General features: G+C 39.5%; 1 protein-coding gene across 4 annotated transcripts in view; it reads left to right on the forward strand.

Moving 5' to 3' along the window:
- The window catches only part of CHRM3 (cholinergic receptor muscarinic 3), a 285912-nt gene extending 260327 nt beyond the window's left edge, over positions 1 to 25585 (forward strand). For 3 of the 4 annotated variants that reach the window (XM_055714899.1, XM_055714901.1, XM_055714902.1), the window contains one exon: positions 23601 to 25448. In XM_055714899.1, the coding sequence (XP_055570874.1) occupies positions 23620 to 25422 (1803 nt within the window). In that variant the 5' untranslated portion in view covers positions 23601 to 23619 and the 3' untranslated portion in view covers positions 25423 to 25448. Of the gene's footprint in view, positions 1 to 23600 lie in introns of all 4 variants that reach the window. The other variant, XM_055714898.1, reaches the window with a different exon arrangement.
- The last annotated feature ends 471 nt before the right edge of the window (positions 25586 to 26056 follow it).

Consider the following 26056-nt stretch of genomic DNA (forward strand, 5'->3'; position numbering starts at 1 on the left):
GAAATGGTTCTAATTCTTCAGATGGATCAAAAATGAGTGCTATTGGATCAATCCTTCACTTTGTGCATGTATACCATTTAGAGGACCAAGGGATACCCACTGTCTTCTTGTAATGCCGTTTGTTCTGCTGAGCCTCGTGCAAAGCCTTTTAGGTCAATACTGCAATAGTGGTTGATGGAAAAATCTCTGATGCTTCATAAAAAGCCTTTTAAAAAGGAAACTCAGAAAAACTCTTTACTTTGAACTTTTCTAATGAGATTATGTCTGCACCTTGGCAGAGTAACAGATAACTTCACATCTATAAGCATTACGGATAGACCTGGCCAGAAAGCGTTAGGTACAGCAATTTCTACAGCTAAACACATTTTTGAGGAAATGGAATACTTTCCCTGGAATATAGCAATCCTACTGACATTTTAGATGTGAAAATGCCTGAATGTATTATGTAGACTACTAATTAATTAACTAGTTATATTTTTAAAATTTAAATATTTAAACCCCTTTATGACATTGTCAAAGCAAAATATTTTGATGCTGAAATGATTTTTCTACATTGCCAAAAGGAAGACCTGCTTGTATTCCAAATAATGGTGATGATAATGATAATAATGATGATTATGATGATGATAATAGTAATAATAATAATAATAATAGTAGTAGTAATAGTAATAATAGTAATAATGATGATCACAACCAAAAATCCCCTTCTGAATCTGAACTATTGTCTTTTCATTCCAATGGAAAAAAAGGAACAGTTCCTCTGAACAGAAATTGAGATCTTCACATGCCCAGTTTTGCCCATGGTCTGTGCAGAGCTGCTCCAACCATTTGTTGTGGTTTAACGCCAGCCAGCAACTAAGCACCACAGTCTCTTGCTCGCCCCCACCCAGCCCCGGTGGGATAGGGAGGAGAATCAGATAAAGGTAAAGCCCATGGGTTGAGATAAGAACAGTTATGTAATTGAAATAAAGTAATAACAACAATAATAATTGTAATAAAGAGGAGAGGGTGAGAAAGGAATAAAACTTAAGGGGAAAAAAAATAACACAAGTGATGTGCAATACAATTGTTCACCGCCTGCTGACTGATGCCCAGCCAGCCCCCGAGCAGCAAAGGGCCCCTCCCGGCCAGCCGCCTCCAGTTTATATACTGGGCATGACGCTCTATGGTATGGCATAGCCCTTTGGCTAGTTGGGGTCAGCTGTCCTGGCCCTGCTCCCTCCCGGCTCCTTGTGGACCTGCTCACTGGCAGAGCCTGGGAAACTGGAGAGTCCTTGAGGTAGGGTCAGCACGGCTTGGCAACAGCTAAATCATTGGTGTGTTAACATTAATTCTCATACTAAACCCAAAACACAGCAGCGTACCAGCTTCTAGGAAGAAAATTAACTCTATCCCAGCCTAAACCAAGACACCATTCTAACAAATGAGTCTTCTTCAAAGCTTTCTCTACTTAAAATCATGGGTTTCATACCATTTTTACACTGATAAGTCCATACACTTTTTTGCAGTTTCATGAAGAGTAGTGGGGAAAACTCTGCAACTGGAAAGTTGTTTGCTGAACTACAGTTTCAGAAGTCCAGATGCATTTTACCATCCCTTTGCCTGAAGACATTTGTTTTAATTATGGCCTCAGGGATACCTGGAAACCAAATCTGCTTTCAGTGAGCTGAGAAAATGACAACTGTCTTTAGATGTAGCCAGCATTTTTTCTGTAGTTCATAGAGCACCATTTTGAAACTCTGCCATCAATCACAAAATTGTATGTAAGTTAGATTGTAGATTCTAAAAAGCTTCAGTAGAAACCGGCAATACTGAAAGTCAGAGAGAAAACATTTTGCACGGTGAAATTCTGGAAGCAGTGGGACTTCCTGTAAGTTCAAGGGATTTATTGCATCAGAGACATCAATTACATGGGAGATGTGGGAGCAATACCTTTCAGATAAGCTACCGAAATGATGAGGGAGAGGTCTTTTTGTGGTATTCAAGGAAGCAATCATTGACTTAATATGATTTGTTGAATTCTCTGTTCAGTATATCTTGTTATCCTGCGACCACATGATGGCCCAGGAGTCTGAAGGACCTCCACCAGGATTTGTGCAGTGGGTATATAAGCAGCAGCTGTATTTGGCTCCTGCCATTTGCTTTTTTTGAGCAAACTACCATCAGATAGTCAGGAAAGGATGTGGCGCAGAGGAATGGCTCCTTGATGTGTACATATTGGCTGGCCATTCACAGAGCTGAAAGGGCAAAGTGATCCACGGGACGTATTTGCTGTCAGGGCACAGTTTGCTTCTCAGCAAAAAGAAGTAATTTTTTCAATTCTTTTTTCAGCAGTTACCTTTTCCTCTAGTACTCTTTTCCAGTCCCTAATCAACTACAGGAGAGGTTAAGAAAGAAAAACATAAAATCTAATGAATGAGATTAGGATCAGTTGTGCCATAGGCTGGTGGATATATGTGATGTTATGAATGATAAAAGTTATTATTTCACTGGGGTTTTTTACCGTTTCAGGGGTGGGAGGTATAGTGTTTCTGTAGTTAGGCGAAAAATCCAAATATTAGTTGATAGTGAAAAAATGTATATGTTACACCCCACTGTTGGGATCTTTATATAATATATTTCCAATAATTTATTAAGAACAATGTTTTAAACACACTCTGATGGACATCAACAGTAAAATAGAGTATCAGCAGGATTTATTTCCTTGGACTCTTAAAAGCACCTGTGTAAAAACAACATGTCAATCAAAGTAACTTTTGTTTAGTTTTAAAATTGCGTAACATTACATTCAGGTTTCTTTATTTTTCAGGCCTATTAGTCATGACTCTGTGTGTGGTCTCTACACTCTCTACAAACACAGTAGATTTAGGCACATTAAATCTATAGCAGGCCTAACTCGATTTAAGAACATGTGTGGACTGAGAATTTAAATGTTTTTTCTGAGTGAAGACCATATTTTAATTAAGATCACAAGTCTGAAGGTCACATCATGGATTATCTAATCCACATTCCTGTTTCCATCAGAGAATTCTCTTCAGGAATGCATTGTGCTCCCCTCTGAAGTTTTAAAGGCTTTATGGTGGTATCACTGCGGCTCTGGTTTGGACAGTGATTTGATTTGGTTTGGTTTGCCACGATGTGGTTTGGTTTGATCTCCAGTGAAACCTTATTCTTGGCCAACCTACAGCAATATATAACATTGGGTGATAATTTGAATAAGAATTCAGCAGATCAGTTGGCAATAGTAATTTTGTACAACTGTTGCTGAAGGAAGACATATCAAAATCTTGGAAGAGGACTATTAAACATGACTACAGAAAGAAAAATATGTGTTAATCCTGCATATAGGCAAAAACATGTAGGAAACACCTGTCAAGCCGTACACCAGAATTTATTTTTTAACAATACTTGAGATACCTGGCAGGTCCGGGCAAGAAATAAGTCAACTTCCGGTTTGCTTTTTTATCTATCTATCTATCTATCTATCTATCTATCTATCTATCTGTCTGTCTGTCTGTCTGTCTGTTTGTTTGTTTGTTTGTTTATGGTATAGCTGTGTAACAGACCTCCGTGCAAACTTCTGCTTGCAAATGACTTACACATTCTATAAAAAATAATAAAGGAATTATGAGTTTTAACATATCGAACAAAATCCTGCTGACCCGCAGAGGATGTATAAATAGCAGTGAAGATGCAACTACCTGAGTCCACAGGCCAGTGCAGAAGGTGTGTATAGGGCTGAGCCGCAGAGCACTGAGGAGCTAAATGTTTCCCAGTGGCCCAGCTGGTGTCATCCATCCACTCCCTGACTGCTACACATAGTTCAGGATTAAACCATCTCTATTTGTCCAGTGGTGAATTGCTACATGACTGGTTGTCCTTATCCTTCTCTGATTGCAAAAAAGCTAATGGAGATATGCGGCTGGTTCTTTTAAGGAAAAGAAAATAATTTTTTTATGTATATGCCCCATTCACTCATATATTGGCTTGCACAGAAGGTCAAATATCAATCAAGCATATAGAAAATAACAAACTTTGCAACATTATGTTCCTGCTGGGCAGTTAAATTGTTGAAAATATAGCAAACCTTTTTGATGCATTATATATTTTGTGCCGTTTTGGTTTAGTTTATTAATGATTTTTTCAGAATCCATTCCATAAGCTACAATTCTAAACTGGTAGGGAAGCAAACACTTCTACATAAGCAAGCATATTTGAAAATGATTGTTTCCTGTTGAGTGCATTTTGAATGAAGACATAAATGCTGTCCTTCATTTACTATGAGTCAGGCTTAATATCATTTTTGCAGAAAAGAAACAATTGAAAAATAATCCCCCTTTGCCACTTTACGCTTTATGAACATGCTTGCATCTGTGTGCTATTGGAATAAGTCACAAATAAGAACAGTAGGGTTTTATTCCTGTTTTGTGTGGATGGAAATGAGCGGAAAGAGAAATGAGGGATTGATACGAATTTGCAGAAAAATCATATTAACACAGATATAAGGAAGCTCCCAAGTTTGTGTATGTTTGTAAGAGATTAGGGTGAAGATCTTACGGCAAACAGAAGAAGAAAATGATTGCGAAGAAACCAGGATTGTTTGTTTTTTAAAAGGCTAAATCCAAATATTAAGAGCATGATAGTGCGTAGCAGCCTGGAAGTGGAGAACTTGAGTTGTCTAACAGAAGCCGGATGAGGACAGAAGGGTCAGTCCTGACAGCCTTTGAAGACAGGGGACTGACTGTCTGCACTCAGAGCCCATGGGAGTCCCCGTGCAACACCCCTTGCAGATTAAATTTCAGGCTGTATCGGTTAACAGCAGGCACATATAGAGACATCTTGAAATGAAACTGAGCTGATAACTAGCAATTTATTAATCCAGCTGATGGCAACTTTTCACAACCCTGAATGATCTGGATTTCCCCATGAAGTTTGCTTGCACTCTCCATGTCCGCGGCGCTGAACATGAGCAAAGGGAGCAGAACTGGGGTCCCGCGGGGTGGCTGTTCTAATCAGGTGGGAGAACATCATTCAAGAGTCATGAAAGTATCGCTATTCCACCTGGATTTCTCAAGTCAGATTTCATCTAGACATGCAAAGTAAGGTTTGATATTTACCTGGCTTTAGGGAAAAGGTCAAATTATATTAGCTATTTCCTATAAGCTCTAAGGAGTTTTCTTTCGAAGGCATGAATATGTCATACAGAGTAATTCAGTTGGGACTTGGACATCACAATTAGGTAAATGGATTTTATACCCATTTATAAAAATGAGGGATTAATGTGACTTACAGAATGACACACCGGTGACTTCCATTAGGAACAGAGCCCAGAGCAGCGTATTGACTTCTCTAACCACACAGCACTGAATCTGTCTGTGTGTACATGCACACACAAGGGGCTCTGTTCTTAAATATGTACAGGGAAAGATGTTCCAACAGGTCTTTTTATTGGAAAGTGTTGGGGTTTTTTGCAAGTTCAAGGAAACCAAAATGGTTTGTTGAGTTATTTGGAAATTTCTTTACATGTTAGAAGAAAAAAAGTAACTTCTAGAGAAAGAACTGTTGCCACCCACTTATAATATGCACCTACTAGACAGTTAAGTAATATGAATTTGCTTGCATTTCATGTGTTTCAATTAAAGTGAATATTACTTGATGGAAAAATCTGCCTTGAAGAGACCTTCTGCTAGAGTTTTTTTTTTTTTTTTAAACTCCCTAGGTTTGCAATAAGACATTTTTATTTGATACTGATGTATCTGCTTTTTTTGAAAAACAGTTTTGAGTGAAGATTATAGTATTGATACAAATCAGATTGGAGAGGATCAAGTACTTGATGCAGCCAGGAAAATGAATGATATATATTAAAGGGAAAGGGTAGTAAAGGGAAAGACACATGGAATTTTTCTCCAGTTATGGCTGAAATGAGGCATCCCAGAACCCTGCTCCGTGTGCGTGCATATCCATTACCCCCCTGTGTTTTGTTAGCAGTGCTGGTTTTCTCTGCACCTATGGCTTTAGGCTATCTGGTGCTCCCTGCCTCCGACAGAGAGATTAAGACGCTCTAAGTGCAATCAGCTGAGATGTGGTTACTCAGATTCGTGGCTTCCAGGTCTCATCTCCTGTTCTTCTGGTTGCCTTGATTTCTGCCCAGAAGTTTCAGTGAATAAATAAAAAAAAACCCTAGCAAACATCTCTGACAGTCTCGAGTGAATTCTGACCCGCCGTATCATGAGGCCCGTTGCTGGAAGTTCCTTTGTGACAATTACCGCACAGCATCCCTCCCAGCAGCGCAGCCAGCTGAAAGCAGTGACGTTAGCACCCGGGAGTTCAGACTGCACACCTGAGACCCTGCCACGCTGGCTTGTCATACCTGGTTCTTTTTGGCAGGAGCGAAGAGTAAAATCCCAGCCTTTCGTCTCCTTGGGGTAACAAGGGCTCACAAACGGCGTATTACCTCTAGACATTTTGTGCACTGTATAAGGCACAATATTCCTGAATCTCTGATGGTGAGCGCCCTGTAAGCCACATCCCCGTCATTCCCTCGAACTCTGCTGTATTAGAGACTATTATGGCTGGCAGTTTAAATGTCTTCCGTTTCCCTTCTCTGATACTGGTAACTTCTTTCTTCCTTTTTATGTCAGGGGTTAGGTGTGCACCCTGTTTCCAGCTGACCTTCTCTTTGCCCATGCCAGCAAACTTGCATGTGCATTCATGTCTCCAGTTTGTCTTTGCAGTCTAAATAATATTTAGGTTTGTTTCAATCTTACTTTTTATTATTTTTTAAAATTATTTTTTGCATTACAAAATAAGAGAGGCAAGAAGCATTTCAAATGTGCTAAATTACTCAAATGGAAAAAAAAAAGTTGAAATTATAAAGTGTGTTGAAATAAACTGAGTGTGAAATCTTGCAGCGTTGGAATTAAGGACAGTACTTCCAATTACATCAGCATTTATTATTGCCCAACTCTCACATTTTTACAAGTAGAACACGCATTTTTATTTCTACTTCTCAGAAAAGCTTTTCCTCTGCTTTATGAAAAGAAAAACAAGTGTTGATGAGTAGAGAGGCTCTAGTGAAACAGTAATTCATCTAGGTCCTATAATTTGAAAATTATTTCTAATAGCAAAAAGCATGTGGTTTATTATGCCATTTTGAATAAGGTCATGGGAGTGAAACAGTAGAAGCCCTGATTTCTGCTGACACTTTGCATCTCAGAAATTGTTTCCTCTGGTACACTAATGAATCTTTTTCCTTTTTTGCCCTCGTCTGACACAATTTACCTCTACCTTGGCAGGAAAAGTCACTTCCTCCTGTGAGTAAATGAGTGATAAAGGACAGATGAAAGGGCAGAAATGTGCAAGTGCCATCAAACCCCTCATTTTTTAGTTTTAATACGCTGCAGCTGCAGACGTAGAACATTTCTCCTGCAGCTGAAAGCACAGCCAGCATGGGAATATTGATAGGTTTACGTGGAACCTAAAGAGTTGCAGCTTAGTTGTATTCACTAATAAACTGGAGCTTGGAGGATACTGACTCTATGAGTATGTTTTCAGCTGAAAACGTCATGAAACAGCAATAAAGGTTAATGAGAGGGATAGGTGGGGAAACAGAGACATTTGGAAAAGCAAGCTCAGATCAAAACAGGCTACATTGAATGTTCTCCATTTCAAAAGCGAAGGTAAATATTAATACATAGCAGAGTGACTGCGATCCAGAACTGTCCCTTGTGGACACATTTTGCCTTTTGAAGCTCTTACCAGTTCTCTGGCAACAATTAGTATTGTTAAGTGTCAATAATTAAGTTAGTGTTACTTCCTTCAAGATCTTGGAATTCCTGTATGCATTCATAATTTCTTACTACAGTAGGAATGCAGATAATCTGAATCTCAGAAACTGGGCCATGTTTTGTGATTAAGGGTAGGATTTTTTAAAAAGCTACAGACACTGGATGCTAAATGCCTGTTCAAATCAATAGATCATTTTCAGTGATGGCTAGGTACCCCAATGCTTTAATTTTCATTAAGCATTTAGGTAGAAATTATATTTTTTGGCACATACTATTGAGAATGGCTGGGAAATCCAGCATTTTGATGATAAGTACAACAAAAAATCCAGAAAATCCTGCTGTGTGCTATATTGATGATAGAGCATTTCAATTAAATCCTTCAGTGGTGCAGACACAAAGTAAATTATAAAAGCTCCCTCATATGCCATTCACCTGGGCTGATCCCCCTTACTTTTTCCCCCGATAATGTTTCAAATCTGATATGATGGAGTTTGTCACTACTGGAGGTGCCCATACACATGATAGCTGGTTCTGACCTAATGTAGACCAAATGCACCTTTAAAACATAAATAAATCGATAAATAATGCATGCTTTGATGATGCTAAGTAATGTACATTATTGTTTTAAAACAATTGTATTCAGGGACCAGAGCAGTGTTGTTTGTTCGCTCTCTGCTCAGAGTTGCTACCCGTTTGATGCAAAATTAGTTTTATGTCTCCCCAAAACATTATTTTGGCTGTGCAGACTTAAGAAGCAGAGGTCCATCTGGTGTAAGTACTTGGTCTCTGAAGGGAGCCAGCAGCCAGTGGTTATGGATCCACCTACAAGCAGGACAGGAATACTGAGCTGCCTCAACTTTGAAAAGCTCTTAAACATGACTTTCAGCTGTTACACCACCGCACCACCATGTCATTGTTTGCCCTCTCTGGTCAGACTATACTACAGCGATGTGGGTCCTGCATTCCTATTCACAGCTACGGTTCAGTTTACGGTTACAAATTCAAACTAGTTACCTTGTGCTACAGGGAAAACGATCCATCCTCCTCATGTAAGTGAACTTGTCCTAATATGTCTTCTTTGAAAGCTCATACTGTTGAAACAGTCTGAACAGAGTTGAACTGGCAATATAACCAATATTGAAGAGGAGATAAGCCTTTAGGGCAGAGGCAGGTTGGACACCATGTTTACACTGTTATTTATTTCGGTGGAGCTTGAGCATCATGTTGTATTTTATGCCCTCAAATATCTCCTTAATGTTTTTAGAAAGAAATACCAAGAGCTCTCTTGGACCATAAACCTAAAATGCTAAGAACTACTTCCTTCCTGGGAGACTAGGGGTACGTGTTGTTTTAACTGGCCACTGATGTGAAATTTCTCATGATCTGTAGAGTCATGAGGGATTTATGACATAGACGTTTTTGTATATAAGCAATGTTGAGCTCTGCTGCAGCACTACCAAAGGAAGCAAAGCAGGGAATGGTGTATTATTTTTTTTTTTTTTTGTACATCTGAGAACAATACATTGAAGTGCACAGAAGAGCTCAGGATGCAGAATCCTTGTAGCTACAAGGATTATAAAAAAATCAAAACCTACTTTGCTGGAAACACTGTGCATAAATATAGCGGCTCCAGCACATTCCGACACTGTTCAGTCTTGCCCGGCTATTGCTGGAAATAATCATACGATGCAACAGTGTTTGACTTCTTGAAGTCCAAGGTTTTTGTAAATGTAACACAATAGCCACATGTTCTCTTTCATAATAACATGGTTTATGCCTTGCACATCACTTCTGGGCTGACCCATGAAAATTACTAGTTATTACTAAAATATGAATGTCACTTAAAGAGTAAAGATAAAGAAGCCAGTCAGGATGTGAACTCTAGTCTCATACATGTCAGCACAGAGCCACTTGAGGAGCCAGCTCCAGTTTTCCTTCCACATGCCCTCTCCCTCTGTATTTCATGCACATACGGATAATTCCAGGCGGTGCATTTTCCTGGTGCCCATGAGTTTCGGATACTGTACACTCGCTGCCTTTCTGCAACAGCTGCTCCCCAAGCAGCAAGGAGCCACCAGGGCTCCCAGCTGAGCCGGCACCAGAGCCGGTCCCTTAGCTGCCTCCTGCTATCACTGGGGGAGATCGTTTTATCAGATGGGCCACTGCTTATCTGTGCCTTTCTTCTGCTACAGCAATTCACTGTGAGAGAATAGGCATGGGAACAAGTTGCTTTTCTTCTTCTCATCTGTCGTTTTTAATGTCTTCTTGCTTTGTGGAAACTGAGTTTTCCCCGCCTCCTTTGTTTCATAAAACAATACTGTATCAAAGAGGTCCCATGCAATGAGTATTTCAGGAGCAAGCATGGTGGATTTGCTGGGATACTTGCGGCAGCCGGAGGGGCAAGAAGAAGGACTTGACTCAGAGGCTCACATGTTTGTCTGCCTTCACCTGGCCTCAGCTCGCTGTGCCAAGTCACTGGCTCCTCCATAACGCCTGGTCTCTTTGGGAACCTGATTCTCTTTTTAGCTGTGTTCTTCATTCTATTGTACCAAGCATCTGTGATTAAATCTCAGTCTCAGCTGAAATGGTGTAAAACTGAAGCAACTGGGTGAGGGATTTTGAAAATAATGCATTTTTTTTAACAGAAGGTGTGGGTTTCCTGAAAGTCTGGGTGGCTGTGTGGCTTCTAACTTGTCTTCACCAAGGTTATTGCTGGTATTTTTGCTGTCACACATATGAGAGATAAACATTGATCTGTTTATAATGTATGCCAAAACAACTCTGTGCACTCATCTTGCTCTGTAAAATTCTGGTATTATTAACAGAAACCTTGTTCTTCCCTTCCTACTCTTTGAATTTGTATTTCTGCTGTGTCAAACAAAAGTTTAGGTTCCTTAGGATGGAGGCATTTTTTTTTCCAGCAGCTCTCAAACAATTCTTTTTCTTGCTTAATTTTGAATAATTAATTACTGAACATGCTTATTTCTGTAGAAGAGGGTTACGAGCCCTAGCTGTTCTTGACTTATTCATTCCATTATACCTGGACTCCTAACTATAGCTGCGGTTATACCAGCCTTGCTTTCTTCGAGAGTAAGCTGCGAGGGCTACCATAGGAAGAGGGAAGACTGATGACAGAGAATCACTGCTCCAACAAATGGAAATGTCTTTTTATTCAAGTGATTTTGTTGCTACTTTTAGATATGGGAATCCTTATCCCAAAAGAAATGATTGCCTGCATGCCCTTCCTGCCTTCCATGCTAACTTCAGGTTCCCATAAAGGGTTATCAAATTGCATCTTAATAAGCTTTTTACCATGCCCTACCTATCCAGTTGTTTTACCTTCTGTCATTCCTTCCTCTGTGTTTTATAATCTGTGTTCCTTTTATCTTTATCCAGATTGTTGTTGTTTGTACAGTGAAATTTCGTGCAGGGCTCCGGGAGCTTTTAACACACAAGCATTCACCGGCACAGTGCAGTTTACACTGATCATTTGTTTTTCCCCTTTTCAGTACACCAGCCCTGGGTACAAACCCTAGCTGCACCTCTTCCCCTCCAACCCCTGCCCCACAGGGCAGGTTTTTTAGAAGAACACAGCGGCACTGCAGTACCAGCTCCTTTCTGAGCACGACACAGGGAACCAGCTCACAAGTCTTGCAAACTGGGATGGGAATAATGAATTGAAACCAGCACTGGGAGCTGTTGCTCAGGTCACGTAGGCAAGCAAGAGGCAGAGCCTACACTGGGCCTGCTACAGCAAACCTCCCATCCTGCAAGAAATGGGAGGGGACGGTACCAAGAGCAGCAACTGACATTTCCATTTGTCCCTTGCTGTGATGTCCACCAGCAGAACTCCCAAATCCATTTACCTCATCTGAAGTCTGTCTGGGGTTTGCTGCAGATACTTACCTAATTAAGACTTCTCAGTCCTAGGAGCTTTTACCCACGTGGATCACTGTAGGGCTGCCAAGAAAGGTTAAAAAAACAACAAACAAAATAACTTCCTGAATGGTAACCAAATAGGAATAGGTGGCCAGATAGACCCACAGCAACCTGGAAGTACAGACCACTGGCAAACAAAAGCACAAAACTGGGTCAGCTGGAAGATAAAGGCAGGTGAATGAAGGAAATACTTAATGAATCATTAATAATTCTTTTTTTAGGGCAATGGGACTCGGTGAAACCACAGAAAGCATGCATCCCTGTTCATAGTTCAAGCATTAAAATTCCTTTGACCTTTCAGGGAAGGAGGCATTTTTTCTAGGTGCAGATTCTTCTCTTTCTACTAGCTTTCCACTTCTTTTGTGGAAGTAACGTATTCAATACTTGCCATTTGAGCAACCCTGTCAAAGCTGGGAGAAATATTTTCCTTCTAATTTATCTGGGACTCCTGATTTTAAGTTTTTTGTTGATTATCCTGGACTCTAATGTGTTTGCAAAATGCAGGTTTTACAGGCTTGAAAGAGCAAATGCAAATAATCGTGAGTCCACTTTACCTTCTTATTTTAGAAGCAAAATCCTGTTACTTAGATAGCAACCTTTACAGCTAATGTAATTGTATCTCCATGTCTTTCTATTTGCCGTGTCATAATGCATGAATTCTCAGAAGCAGCAACAAAGAGGGAGTGCAGAGTATCATGAGTGTGTTAGCTAGATAGCGAGAAGAAAACTTGTAGTGTAGTAGATGAATATATAGTGGCTGAATTGAAAAATGGCTTTTTTTGTTGGTGGAATTATTTTAATTAGAAGCATTGAGATGAAAACTTGCAAAGATACAGTTCAAGAGTGTTCATTTTGCAAAACTGCAGATATATAAAGTTGAGGAATGCCTGTGAGTTACTAAATTCAGCTTTGCAGTATCTTTTTAAGGTAAGGTGATATTATTTTAAAGATCTGCATAAGTCACTCCTCCTACAGTGTGTGGAAACCCTGCGATAGAATTAGGAATACACTTGAGTACCTCATTTAACTTACTTAAGCGACCTTCCTTTTTCTTCCTCAGCCTTGTGCCCCCTTTACTACATAACTACTACAGCCATAAGGCAGGAGGTGTTACAGAAACGCATGCACTGCTGTGCAACTGTGATTAACCGCTGGGGCAGGTCCATGCTGGACACTGAATAAAATCACTGCTTTGTGAATGTGTGTTCTTTATATTAGAATGTCTTTTTTAAGACTGTAGCTTCAAACTCTTGGGATATATTTCAAGTAGGCAGAAAAGGCAGATATTCAAGCAAATAAATACAGAGCAACCTAGTGAAATGCTGGTAGGAAGAGGGCACTGTCACGGGGGTTGCCAACAGGCATTTGGGTAGAATAACTTAAAATAATTTTTTCATTACCACCTCCTCCCTTTCTGTCAGGACTATTTTCATTGCGCATGTCTCCATTTATCTTGCTGTGTAACTCTAGAAAAGCAAACAACCAAAAAAAGAAAAGAACAAATCCTGAAAAAAAACCCTAAAAAATATTATAACATTGGAGCATTATTTACTTACTTGTATTGGAGTGAAAAGCAATTGCTTGCAGGCATTAAAATCTGCAGTGCCTTCTACCACTAATTTCCCAGAGACTTTACAAATTCCTGGCAACATGCCTACAGGAGGTCGCAGTTTGGAACGGGCCGTTTTGATTAAGTTACAGAATTCCCCCAGGACTTTCAGATATGTCTAGTCCAGGGGAAAAAAAAAAAAACCAAACAAAAAAAAACCAAAAAAAAAAACCGCCCAAGAAGATATGTTAAGCTACAGCACAAAACAGTTTTTGGTAATTTGGCTACTATTTTGATTCAGACCAATATTTGGATGATTGCATTGCTTTTAGCTGTTATCCCTATCAAGGAATAGATATAAATTGGTTGGTTATAATTTCCATGTATAAGACACAGGATTTATGGAAGACTGGTTAAGCTTTTGTTACAGTCCAGACTTTTGCTTCTGAATAACCCTTGTGCCACCTAGTGGGGATTAAAATCCACCTTTAGACAGATGGGAAGGGACTTAAAATACACCAGTGAGTAATGAAACAGTATTTGCGCAAATATTTCCAGTGACACGTTGAAACAAACAATTTTCCCTTTTTAAAATAATATTTACCAAGGTGTTCCATTGAGGTAAAAAATATTCCATTTCAATTATATCATAGCATTTTGTTTATAACTATTAAAGGAATGTAATCTATAAAAAGGGCACACACAGACCTCTTTAATTCCCTGGCAGTAGCTTCATTCCTTAATAAATTACTAGCACATATGCTTTGATTAAATTGTCAGTATGAAAGGATATCCCCAAATCTCAGACGTTAGGAATTTCTATTCAGTAAAACAATTGAACAAATATATACAATGAAAATATTATTTTCTGACCAACTGTGCCAATCTTCATTTGACACCAAACAAAAATGCTTTAAAGCATTATTATGATTGCATGATTTAAAGCATTATGTAGAAAAAAAAATAGTAATGTGATTAAAAATGTAGTATTCTGACACAAAGTTTCTCTCATAAAATTTTCTTTTCCGTATAAATAGTTCCAGTGTCCAAATATATATATATAGATTTAATTAGCTAATAGCTATTTCTGATCAGTTTTTCTCTTCTAGCTGAAACCTCTCAGCAGGTTGGTGTGTTGTTTTGTGTTTTTTTTCTTTCAGCTTTTTAAGTAAACCATCTGTCCAGTGTGGGAGTGTTGGTTTTGCCACAGTAGATAGCAATAATATTTCAGTCACCAGAGCCAATAACAATAAATTTCCCTTAATAAGTGTTTCCTAACAGTGTTCAAGTCACTTTATTGCATCTTATGTAAAATTGCCAAACTATCCATCACCAACAGCTATAGTAAGTGGTCTGCATTTATAGCACCTGCATGCAAAGCCTTAGTTACGGTAGAAAACGCAGTGGTCAGCGATAGTATAATTTAGAACCTTTTAGGATTCACCTAGACTCAAGAGAACTTTCAACTCATGATATTTAATACATTTAAATGATGTAAATTAGAGAACTTTCATATAATGGGACCTGACTGCAGATGAACATGACATCTGGACCAGAGGCTTTGATAGCTCTTTGCCAGACCTTGATGCAATGACAAATATTTTTTATTATTTTCCCTAAATAAATAACAAAGCAGAGTTCATCTGCTTTCAGCAGAGTTTGTCAAAATATGTCTGAGATTCAGCTTGAAGTTGACGGAAAATGAAATGACTTTCCAAAAGAAAAAAAAAAAAAACTGTTTTTGAAAAGGTAGAAAATCAAAACTGTGGTTTGAGGTTTTATTTATGTTTTTTAGTTTGGGCTATTTGTTTTCCCTCCATGGAAAGGATTTCCAGAAAGAGGATATTTTCCATTTTCAGGTTTCAAGGCTTGACAACGTTTTGTCATTTCCTTTTCTTCTTGCAGACAAATGAAATCAAGAAGAGTGTTCCAGGTGAACCTCTTTAGAGCTCAGTGTCTGGGCTCTCTGTCTTCTTTGATACTTGAAAAATGTTTGTACTGTTTTCTGTTTTACCCTGGTGGTATATTGTGTCAGTGAGCAAACAGTAAAAGCAAAAATGTGTCAATTTCATAGCATAAACAATTAATTACTTTCTCTTAAAGCAGTTTAGTTAAAGATAGTAAAGAGGTCTTCTGACGAGGGCTGTTGTTCCCTGTAAAGGTTCTTAAAGGCAAATATCCACATTAAATATGGATTTTAAATGCATGCAAGGATTACTGAAAGTAAGGCTGGATTACAAAGATAGTTAAAATTTTCTTGGTTTATCTAGCATTGGTTACAAGCTCTTCTTGATATTAATTTTCTCAAACATGATTAATTTTTTAGTGAAGGATGCCATTTTAGTAAAAGAGGATAAATTCATTTAGAGGGCTTGAAATCTTTTTCTCTCTATCTAGGCACGTATTTTTCCATGTCTACTCAAGGTGTTCTGGCAGTTATCAATACCTAGGAAGACAACATAGTTAAGTGTAAGAATTCCCATTACTTTATTTCACATGATCAACATGTTAATGTGATTTTGAAATGCCTCATTGGGAGGATTATCTGTGGAGTCAATGGACAGTATTTCATACAGAGATAGCAGAGTGCACGGTGAAATTTTAGATCGTGACTTCAATGCAACATTGTAATATATAACAAAATATGAAGTAGTATTATGTTGAAAAGTGTATGTATAATAAAAAATTGAAATGATGTCTTTAAGATGGGTAGGTTTTAATCAAAGGATAAATTATGCACCCCTCATGCATAAACAAGATTATTCAGTGGGTGGTGGTGTTCTTTCATCTCAGTCTAATATCATGTTTAAATTCAATGTAGCAACCAACCCTTCAGCCCAGCCTCCCACAGCAGAGCCAGTGGGTTGCTCAACGTGAGTGAAACTCTCCGTAACTGTTTGGAATTCCCACTACATTTCAGAGCACATGTCCGTTTCCTCCAGTGTCAGTTGGACAAATGCGATGTAATTCTAATAAAGCTCTCTGAAAGAGAAACTGCCTGGAATTTAAATAATCTCTTCATAAGAGCACACCTCGTAGATTTAACTGTTCTAGGTGATAGTCAGTATTTACTGTAATCAGCAGGACCTGATTTGCTCTGCTTTTCAAGCATTCAAAAATTGTAGAAGCATCCAAGCTCAGGCTTTTGAAGGTTTCACTTTGTTCTGTGTGAGATGTTCAGACAATAACCGCCCAGCACACGTGCCCGAGCGAGAAAAGTGCTACTCCTTCAGCAACTCTGCTGCTCCTACACGTGATAAACCTTCGCTGCCCTTAGGCCATATCACTACTGAGATTAGTAGCTCATTTTGGAAACTTCTCCCTGGAATCATTTTAGAGGATTTCAAGACAGGATTATTTTGAAACTGAAAGCCATGGAGTGAATGAGTATCGGGTCACTGAAGCTAAAGAAGTAAATCATAAATAGCACAAAAGAACTTTACTTGGTAAATGTGGATATCTGTTAAAGTCACTGTCCTTTTAACTGTGCAGCCTAGGATGTATGTCATATACGGCATGTTTGGAAAAATTATGCAAGAGAGTTTTACCGTTCATGTAACAAATTCAGTCTTAAATGGGAGTCTTATGTGCAAGGGATCAGCATTACACATCTGGATTTTTGAACAGATGCAGCGTGTCTGAGATTTTTTTGCTTTTCTGGTCCCAGTGGTAACAGTATTTATTCTTTCTTTTGTAGCTGTGTAAATAAGCAGATCTTTCCACGGAAATCACCGGCCATTAGCACACATTAGTATTCAAAGCTACATTTCTGTCATAATATAAAAATCCTCAGTGAAGGGTTAATACTACATAAGTAAGGTGTTTGGAAGAGCAAGTGTTGTGAAAGCAAATTCAGTGTAAGCAAGCCAGGTCTGCCGTGGGTGCTGCAGGTACAGCTGGGCAGTGTCTCAGTCCAGGTAAAGGAGACGGTAGATATTTGGCAAAAACTACCTGGCAAATTAAGGCATAAAAGAGGCTCGTTGCATGGCCCAGCTTTAGATACCGAACTTGCTGGCTGTGTCAGGTGGGCAGTCACAGGTGCTCCCAGTGTGCCATCCTTACGCCTCCCAGTAGGAACACCTGAGTTACCATCCCCCTGCCTCTCCTCCCGGAGGGATGCTCCCCTCTGCTGACTGCAGGGCAGCAAGGGAGACAGGGCACAGAGCTTGGTGCTGTTCATTAGGTGCTCTAGACCCCCTCCAAAGTAACAAAAACAGCACGTAAGATTAAAGAAACAAGTTCCTAGTTTGCCCATGCTAGGCTTCACACGCTAACAGCAGCAACACAGTAAGAAAATATTAAGCAAATCTAATTCATTAACTACAAAAGCAATTTTAAAGCATGGACATTAGATCTTAAGTAATTTTAGTAAGCATAAGCAAAACATCTTTATGCATGGAAAATGGAAGAGCTTGGGTTGAAGTGTTAGTGGGGTATGTTTGACCGAGCTTTATCTATATCGAGTTGGTATCTAATTAGTGAAAGATACAGTCTTTCCTTATAACAGTGTTTGGAATAATGTGACAAAAGTATGTGTATATATTTGCACAGATATATGTGTGTGTGTGTATATACACATATATCTATATATACATATACTTTCATCTGCAACTATATATGTGCATACTTTTTCACATTATGTGATAAATATATTTGTATGTATATATTCTTATGTGTATATGTACATACATATAAAAGTATAAAAGTGTATCAGTTACTTGTGTGTGTCTAATGTGAATGTGTAAGACAATGGCCAGGAATTTCATAATGGGATTGATTTCTGTGCCTCAGGACTCTCATTCTGCAAAGATGCAAAACTGCATTCAGTGTAATATATTTAATCTTCAGTATAAGTAAGTCATGATAAATCTGAGCTGCTGTTCACAGATAATAACACTGTGCTTGCTGTTATCACATACACATTAATAAGGAATCCTGTATCTTGTGCTACACTAGCTGCAACTGATGTGATCTGCTATATAATAAATGTAAAACCATGAAGGCTAGCGTGGATACTTGCATCTTCTTTTCTTTGTTTCAAGTTTTTAGAATTCTTTATTGTATTTAAAAAAAAAAACAAACACAAAAACTGTTATTTGAAAATTCATTATATGTAATCTTGGGAATAATTTCAGCAGAACTTTAAAATTCATACATATTTTTATTTTACCAAATACTACTTTTGGAACAAAGCACATGTGCTAGTTTAGGTAAAGGCTTGGATTCTTTATGTTAGAAAACATTTTAATAATTCACTGCATGGAGTTCTCTGATGTTCAGGCTAATGTGTATGCAATAGCAGTGCAGAGGAAAATGGAAAAATTGGAAATATAAGGTAAGCCATTTTCTTGTCTGTGCAAATGGATGGGGTGCGAAATTCTTCAGTTGTAAAGAGTTACTGCATTTGAGCCCACCTGTAGCCAAGCCCGTAGTGTGCCATCTGACTTCCTGGAAAACACATCTGGGAAGTCTTTAAAGACAGCAAGAAAATGGATTTCTCTGCAAAAATGGAGGTTGAGGGTTTGTGAATAGGAAGGTTTAAGGAAAGGAAAAACACTGATAAACAGAAATGTGAAGTATTCACAAAACTGCTGAAATATATATGCAGAGAGAAAGGAAATGCTTTTCCTACTTTCTATTTAGAGCAATATGCAATGAATTAGACCATTGCAAAAATTCAGGCTTTCAAATCTGTGGTTTATCCATGTATTGAAATTAGTGACCATTCTGCAGCTTCTTTCTCCTTCCTTTCCAATGGGTCTCAGTGGGATGCCTAATATCTCGGACCCTCCAGTGAGGCAGGGGGCAGAGGTACATCAGGCGGGTTGTATGTGGAAGTTTGTACAGCCATTCCCTCGTCTGTACCTTTCATAAGCTCTTGCTATAAAGCAGAAACAAGAACCAAAATACCCGCAAACCACAGTTTAGTAGCATAGCAGTAATCTTAGGTAAGTAATTATATATTCTTGGGCTAAAAAAATTCTCTTTTGTTACTTCCTGGCTTGAAATTGTAATGTAGCATATCATACCAGTGATTTGTAAACTCTTATCCTGGTATATAAACCTATAATCATCTCACAGTTTGGCTTGTTTGCCTCGCTCAGGCTGTGCTGCACTGTTTGCTTTACTGAGACGTTTGTGGCTGCTCTCCCACTCGCCCGCGCGTCATTCTGCCGCTGCGCGTGGTGGGCTGGGCAGGTGCTGGCCGGCTGCACTGCAGATCACGCTGTCCTCGTCTTGAACTCAGGACACTTTCCCTGTAGCACTCATTAGAGAGAGAGCAGAAAATGCACAGAGTCACAGAAACATTTTGGTTGGAAAAGACCTCGAAGATCGTCAAGTCCAACCGTTAACCCAGGGCTGCCAGTCCACCACTGAACCATGCCTCTAAGCACCGCATCTACACATTTTTTGGCATGGCAGTTTTGGAGATGATGGATAACTTTGTTTGCTTTGGCTTCCTAAAGGAAAGAAAATGTAGTTGCGCTGCTCTGGTGTGTTAAGATGGTGGCAGTGTTTGTTTTTTTGGTTTTTTTTTTTACATGCAGATGAACGTATGGAGGACACTTTTTATTGAATGAAATGGTTTAATTACAGGGGCTTGTAGAAGAGCCAGAATAACAAAGACTGGTCCCTTCATCCTGCTAGCACTTCTGTTTTATCAGATTCTCCAGTCAATGCAGGTTCAGGGGTCCCTTTAATGCCTGAATTGTTTCAAAAGCGGAGTTCCAGCTTTGCAGGATGGCGCTGGGCAGCAGGGAGCTGTTGGTGGGTTGCTCTCAGTCTCTCCTCTTCCTCAGTTACCGGACTACTAAGGACTGTGCAGGTTTTCCTTGAAACATTGGCTTTCAGAGGAGTTCCTTTGAAGTCCAGGAATGGGAGAACTGACCTGAGAAATAAAAGTTTAGTTCCAGCACTTGCTCGGCATCTGAAAGACTGCAGCTGAAGTACTGCTTGCCCAGGCTCCCTCATGATAAGTCTTTTGAAGCACAGCTTTTCTGAAAGGATTTATTGGTTAATTTACATTGAAACTCCATTTCAAAGTCTGCAATTAAACAGAATTCACAATTGTTTTATGGACATAGCGATAGATAGTGCAGCATTTACATATTAATTTTGCAAGAATATTTCTGTCTTTTATGCGGTAGGTTTTTTTGGACTTGCAAGGCTAACAGGTTAGTTTATGGTTGTGTTATGCAACGAAAATGAGATGTACTACCAAATTGTCAACTATTTATATTCCTTAGTAATACTGTTATTTCTACCATCACTTCAAAGTGATACTTTTTTTTTTATTCTGTGTCCTGTAGTGAAAATTTCATTCCCTTCATCAGTATCTTCTGCCTGGTACTTTCTTGTGTATTAGAAGATACCAGCTTGCCTTTTTTTATGAAAAAGCAGCATTTTGATATCATCGCCATTTAAACTTACCGGGCAGACTTCTCATTCCATGCTTGACTATGGTGGCTGTTGCCTTGTAGGGGTTTTACAAGTTTTACATGTCAGTGGAGGAGTTGCTTCCTGGATTTCATCCTCTGTTCTCTGTCCCTAACGTCAGTGAAGGAAGGCCTGCACCCTATAACATTAATCATTTACAGCATATATTTAACAAATATAATTATTTCAGATTTCTTTCATACTCTTCTGGTTTTGACCTCCTTCTGTGTGACAGCTCTGGAGAAGATGCCAGTAAGACAGTAAAACATTGCAAGACAATGGTTTCCAGCAATCCTGTTTGGGTCAAAGATTTTTTCCCCGGTGTGAGTAACCACCCTGGCCCATGAAGAGCTGGCAAGAGCGTTGTCCACATTTGCTTATGTGGTTGCTCACAAGCCACCTGTGTGTTTGTTTCACCCATGCATTGGAAGGGGCAAGCCAAAATTGAATACTGCTGTGCTGTCTTTGTCAAAGGAGAACATTATTGTTTCCAGGGTTTCCAGGGGCCTTCATTTGTAGTATTTGAGTATGTGGGATCTCCATTTTTGTAGGCGTTTTTATAGTCATCTTTGGTCAAGTCAAGGGAGTGAGCTGTAGGAGTGTGCCTGAGGGGGTGTGAATAAAAACCAAGTGACCGTGCTTCTCATCCAGACCTCTGCTGCCTTGTTGCAAACGACTTTCTGCAGACTTTCATTTTGTATAGTGTGGGCGGGATGAGCCTCCCTCTCACGCAGGGCAGATTTGACCTCTTCAGCTTCTTTGAAACAGTAAGGTAGGGAACAGTGAAGGCATGTTGCTGTATGCTGGGTAACCTGAGCTACACCAGCACCATAGTCAAAAGTAGTATATCTTGAGGAAGAAAAAAAATAAAAATGCTGTGTCCCACAGCTTCTCTAATAGATGGCAAGGACTGAAATTCTGTGAGAAAAGTTCATTTAGATTTTCTTGGGAAAGGAACAATTAAAATGGTAATAAATATGAAGCGTCTTAGAGGAGCAGCTTGACAAATTTTCAGAATGTCTTTTTTGCCCAAAATTTTATGCAAAACTGCACATTTCTGTCATATGAACTTTGCAAAGAAAAGAAAACTTGGAGTGTCAAAAGTTTTTTTCATAAAAGGTAGTTTTAATTTCAACCTACTTGGATTTTAAGAAAATAAAAATTTCATTTTTAAGAAAATCAAAGTTATCCGTGTTGGTTTGCAGTTTACTTACCATTTGTCTTTTTATAAATGGTTTGAGTTGCTCCAAATTTTCCATCTTTCTATAAGGAAAAGAGTTAAATTTAACTGTGTGATTTCCCAGAGCTATATTTACTGTTGTCATTATTATGTTATTATTATGGTCACATCCTGTGTGATATGATGATGAATGCAATAAAATTGAATTAGATTACAATAAGGCAGCATCATTGTAACCCTGTCTTCCTATTAATAAATAGAAAAAATAATATCTCGTTTATGCTAGATATCAAAATATGGGAGGGGGTTGTGTTAGTTTCTGTGCACGAGCTAAGGGAAGAGATTGTTGGTCTGTTTACTGCATACGCCAAAGGCACTGCTCCATTTAAAATCACATAGTGTCTTATGGCTTACTAACAAAGCCAAGTACAGTTCAAGGGAAAACAGAATCTAGAATTTAATTAAGGAATCAAACCCAAACCCTCCTCTTTTGAATAAATATTTTGTGTAACACCAGTGCATTTTGATCCTTGTTATTATTTCATGCCATAACAGATTGACTCCCGAAGGATTCACAGTTACAAAACAAATGTACGTTTCTTTGACAGCATCAAAATTTACAGTCAGTGATGGACTTTTTAATTAGAATTCTTGCATCCTGATGATATAATAGGTTTATTACAATGAATCTACTCAGTTGAACACCAAAATTAATAAAATAAGGGAAATGCAAAATTCTCTTTCTAAGCATGTCTTCATTTTACGTAAGTACTTGGGGAAAAGTATGAAGGCTTAATCATGAATCCTTTTCACACTTCTTTCCTCTTTTCCTGAAGTGTTTAATGATTGCTTTGACATACATCAGCCAAACATTTTTTCCTGACTCTAGAGACTGTTTTCAAAGGAAATTTTAACGTGTTGCCTCAAAGACATTTTGAAGTAATTAGATGCACAAAATCTTTAGTCCAAGTATAAAAATGTGCATGAAAAATGAATAGTGGCATGTGCAAAAAAGTGCTAATGAGAACTTTTAGTGCCTTTATCAGGTAGCCAAAATGTAGATTAAAATGAAAAGATCTTTGCAGCCTCACAGGTTATAGTAGCTTGACTCATGAAATGACGCTTTCGTTTGAGAAAAAAAAAAAAAAAACAAAAAACACAACCCCCCCCCGATGCCATAGTTTGAGAGAAGAGAGAATATTTTTTGTCACTGACTGTAGCTAGAAGCAGCAGAGGCTGGGGCTCTTTTCTACTAGTGCCAGGGTGGCACTGGGGACCAGCATCGAATCGAACTTGGAGGATGTGTGGCTGTATGTGTCTGGCATTTAGCTTTTGAATGCTCCAGGATAGTGGCCTGTTGAGATTTAAAGTTCAGGGCAGATCCATCGGGGAGTGTTTTAATTAAGAATTAGAGTTAGTGGGTATTTAATATACTGCAGGTTCAAATTCTTCTGGGCTTTTGGCTCTTCTCTGACTGAATGTTTTCAAGGAAACACTATGTGATGACTACAAAGAGCTCAGATTAATCACAGCTGTAAGCTGAGTCCTACCACGTACGTATTTGACTTGGAATGTGTCACAAACAACTTGGCTTTTAAAGACCACTTTCGAAGTGCTAAAGGGATTTCGTGTGTGCGTATGAGGGTGATTATATATGTACCATCTTCACCCGTTCACTTGATTTTTGTTTGTTTTTTGCCTGCTGCAGACTATGTCAGAGAGCCACAATGATCATGCAAAACAACAGTTCAGCCTCGCCCCTGTTTTCAAATGTGAGCTCCTTCTGGAAGAGAGATTCGCATGGACCGAGACTCCTTGATGAAGCAGCGTCACTCATTGGCAGCTATGATTTCCCTCAGACCACAGAGAGTTTTCCCTTCTCCACTGTGGACTCAACAAACATGTCCCTAAATGCCACAAGCAAAGACCCTCTGGGCGGACACGCTGTCTGGCAAGTAGTTTTGATTGCTTTCCTCACTGGGATCCTTGCACTGGTGACCATCATAGGAAACATCCTAGTGATTGTTGCATTTAAGGTCAACAAACAACTGAAAACGGTCAACAACTACTTCTTGTTGAGTCTTGCTTGTGCAGATTTGATCATTGGTGTTATTTCCATGAATCTTTTCACCACATACATCATCATGGACCACTGGGCTTTAGGAAATTTGGCCTGTGATCTTTGGCTCTCCATTGACTACGTCGCCAGTAATGCCTCTGTCATGAATCTCCTTGTCATAAGTTTTGACAGGTATTTTTCCATCACTAGGCCACTAACGTACAGAGCCAAACGAACAACCAAAAGGGCTGGGGTGATGATTGGTTTAGCGTGGATCATCTCTTTTGTTCTTTGGGCCCCTGCCATCTTGTTCTGGCAGTATTTCGTTGGGGAGAGGACTGTGCCTCCTGGTGAATGTTTCATCCAGTTTCTAAGTGAACCTGTCATCACTTTTGGCACTGCCATAGCTGCCTTTTACTTGCCAGTCACCATTATGAGTATTTTGTATTGGAGGATCTACAAGGAGACCGAGAAACGCACCAAAGAGTTAGCAGGGCTACAGGCTTCGGGCAGTGAAGCAGAGGCAGCTCGCTTCGTACACCAGACAGGCAGCTCCCGGAGCTGCAGCAGCTACGAGCTGCAACGGCAGAGTATGAAACGCTCCACCCGAAGGAAATACAGACGCTGTCACTTCTGGCTCACAATGAAGAGCTGGGAACCCAACACAGACCAAGGGGACCAAGAGCACAGCAGCAGCGACAGCTGGAACAACAATGATGCTGCTGCCTCCCTTGAAAATTCCGCCTCCTCTGATGAAGAAGACATTGCTGCAGAGACCAGAGCCATCTATTCAATTGTGCTGAAGCTCCCTGGTCACAGCGCTATCCTCAATTCGACTAAACTACCCTCCTCGGAAGATCTGCATGAGTCAGGGGATGAACTGCAGAAATCCGACACAGAATCGAAGGAAAAGAAACCTAAAAAATTACATCCTCCCAAAAGTGTTCAGGATGATGGAAATTTCCAAAAGAGCTTTCCTAAGCTTCCAATTCAGCCAGGGTCAGCAGAGACAACCACAGCTTCTGATGGCATCTCATCAGTGACCAAGACATCTGCAGCCCTGCCCTTGTCCTTCAAGGAAGCAACCCTCGCAAAAAAGTTTGCCTTGAAGACCAGAAGTCAGATCACAAAGCGAAAACGAATGTCACTTATCAAAGAAAAGAAAGCGGCACAGACACTCAGTGCCATTTTGTTTGCCTTCATCATTACCTGGACCCCATATAACATCATGGTTCTGGTGAACACCTTTTGCAAATGTATCCCCAAGACTTTCTGGAACCTGGGGTACTGGCTTTGCTACATCAATAGCACGGTGAACCCCATGTGCTATGCACTGTGTAACAAAACATTCAGAAACACTTTCAAGATGCTACTGCTGTGCCAGTGTGACAAACGAAAACGACGTAAACAGCAGTATCAGCAAAGGCAGTCCGTCATTTTTCATAAGCGGATCCCTAGGGAGGCTTCATAGAGTAGTATTTTTTAACCAATTAAAAAAAAAAAGCAAACAAGGCAGGGATGGGATGGGGCGGGATGAAACAGGATGTGATGGGATGGGATGGGACAGGGTAGGATGGGACAGGATGGCACGGGACGGGACGGGATGGGATGGGATGGGATGGGATGGGATGGGACGGGATGGGATGGGATGGGATGGGATGGGATGGGACGAGATGGGACGGGATGGGGTGGGGTGGGGTGGGAGGGTGGTTCCAGGGTGCTGATTCAAATATTTAAACATCAAGACATGAAAAGCAGCTGCCAGGCTTATGTATCCTTTTAATAAATCCAGTTTATTATAAAAGTCAAGTCTTGCATTCAGCAAAAACTAACAAACTTCAATGTTTTTACTAAGGAATGAAAGACTTAATAAAGTTTTCCTACAAATTTGCAAGAAGCTGTATAGCAATTATAAACCCATTACTGATCTGCCCAGCTCTTTGATTATAATCAGCTCTGGGATCTCAGGTAAGCACATCTAGCTAGCCCAACTCTTCTGTTTCCGAGGAATCCAACAGCTTTCAATTTGTCACATACAGATGTAGCAAGCTAGCAAAACAGGATTATGAAATTATTTGAGACACTGTATAGGTTGCAAAATTGCT

The sequence above is a fragment of the Falco cherrug genome, chromosome 6, assembly GCF_023634085.1.
Source record: "Falco cherrug isolate bFalChe1 chromosome 6, bFalChe1.pri, whole genome shotgun sequence".
Classification (NCBI taxonomy): Eukaryota; Metazoa; Chordata; class Aves; order Falconiformes; family Falconidae; genus Falco; species Falco cherrug.